Below are 1894 nucleotides of genomic sequence, written 5' to 3' on the forward strand. Positions count from 1 at the left end.
GGAGAAGCGGTACAGACGGGGAGGGAGGTACGCGGGGACAGCGGTCGCTCCGGGGGCGCTTCCCCACGCCGGGAGATTCGTGGGGCGGGGGTGGGTAGTCCTTGCGGCGGGGACCCTCATCCCTGTAGGGTCCCCCCAGTCCCCGGGAGGTCCTGTCTGACGGCGCTGTGTCTCTCTCCTCCCTCCCCATTCGCAGCTGGCGCAGAACAGCCCCCTAGGCGCTGAGACGATGGCGAGCAGCCCGCTGCCCGGTCCCACCGACATTTTGCTGCCGTCGCCGTCCAGCGCGTATCCACCGGAGCCCATGAACCAGCCGAGAGCCGGCCACGCCACTATGAAACCCAACCAGGTGGGGCAGGTGATCCTCTACGGCATCCCCATCGTCTCCCTGGTCATCGACGGGCAAGAGCGGTTGTGCCTGGCGCAGATCTCCAATACCCTCCTCAAAAACTTTAGCTACAACGAAATCCACAATCGTCGGGTGGCCCTGGGTATCACCTGCGTGCAATGCACGCCGGTGCAGCTGGAGATCCTTCGCCGGGCTGGGGCCATGCCCATCTCCTCCCGCCGCTGCGGCATGATCACCAAGAGGGAAGCAGAGCGGCTCTGCAAGTCGTTCCTGGGGGAGAACCGGCCCCCAAAATTGCCGGATAACTTCGCCTTCGATGTGTCCCATGAGTGCGCCTGGGGCTGCCGCGGCAGCTTCATCCCGGCCCGCTACAACAGCTCCCGGGCCAAGTGCATCAAATGCAGCTACTGCAGCATGTACTTCTCTCCCAACAAGTTCATCTTTCACTCCCACCGCACGCCGGACGCCAAGTACACCCAGCCCGACGCCGCCAACTTCAACTCCTGGCGCCGCCACCTGAAGCTCACCGACAAAAGCCCCCAGGACGAGCTGGTCTTCGCCTGGGAGGATGTCAAGGCCATGTTCAACGGCGGCAGCCGCAAGCGGGCCCTGCCGCCCGCGCCACCGGCCCCCGCCGCTGCTGCTCCCGCAGCCTGCCACCCGCTGGGCTCCGTGAAGGCGGCGGCCGCCGTGGTGGGCGGCGGGTTGCTGAGCCCGCATCTCCTGGCCGCCCCGCCGGAGCTGCACCAGAAGCGCCCGCGCTTCGAGGAGGATGAGGAGCTGCAAGAAGCCGTGGCGGCGGCTGCGCACGGCGGGAAGAGCCCACGGAGCTACCCGGTCATCCCGGTGCCTAGCAAGGGCTCCTTCGGCGGCGTGCTCCAGAAGTTCCCGGGCTGCGGGGGGCTCTTCCCGCACCCCTACGGCTTCCCCGCCGCCGCCTTCGGCCTCTGCCATAAGAAGGAAGAAGGAGGCGGCAGTGGGGCCGATGCCCTCGGCGGGGCGGCAGCGCACAAAGCCGGTGGGGCGGCTCCGGGCGGCGGCCTCTCGGGGCTCTTTTGGCCGGGTAGAAAGGACGCCGCCTTCTACCCGCCCTTCTGCATGTTCTGGCCGCCCCGTACACCGGGCGGGCTGCCGGTGCCTACATACCTGCAGCCGCCGCCGCAGCCCCCCGGTGCCCTGGGCTGCTCCCTGGGAGACGGGGCCGGCCTGCTGCGACAGGCCTTCCTGGACCTGTCAGAGCCCGGCGGCGAGGCTGGGGGCGCGGGGCTGGGCACCGGGGCGGCTGGGATGGGCACCCCACCAGCCGCCGCCCCCCCGCCCGCCGCTGCCGCTGCCGCCAGGGACCCGCTGTTCGAGTCGCCCCCTGGCGGCGGCGCGGAGCCCGCCTCTCCCTCCGCCTCCGAGGGGACCGGCGGCGGCGGCGGGCGGGTCCCCACGCACCATCCGCACCTGCTGGAAGCGGCGGGCGGGCGCAAGGGGGCTGGTGGGTACCACCACTCGAGCGCCTTCCGTCCGGTGGGCGGTAAGGAAGACTCGGAGAGCTTG

At 70.3% G+C, this 1894-nt stretch overlaps 1 protein-coding gene across 1 annotated transcript in view; it reads left to right on the forward strand.

Moving 5' to 3' along the window:
* Nucleotides 1-229: 229 nt before the first annotated feature.
* SKOR2 (SKI family transcriptional corepressor 2) overlaps nucleotides 230-1894 on the forward strand; it is a gene marked incomplete at both ends in the record, with an annotated part of 24494 nt that continues 22829 nt past the window's right edge. Inside the window, one exon of the mRNA XM_080637236.1 lies at nucleotides 230-1894. This exon is cut by the window's right edge and continues 531 nt beyond it. Within this exon, the coding sequence (XP_080493362.1) occupies nucleotides 230-1894 (1665 nt within the window).

Source organism: Psittacula echo, assembly GCF_963264785.1.
Source record: "Psittacula echo genome assembly, chromosome: Z".
In the NCBI taxonomy this organism is placed as follows: domain Eukaryota; kingdom Metazoa; phylum Chordata; class Aves; order Psittaciformes; family Psittacidae; genus Psittacula; species Psittacula echo.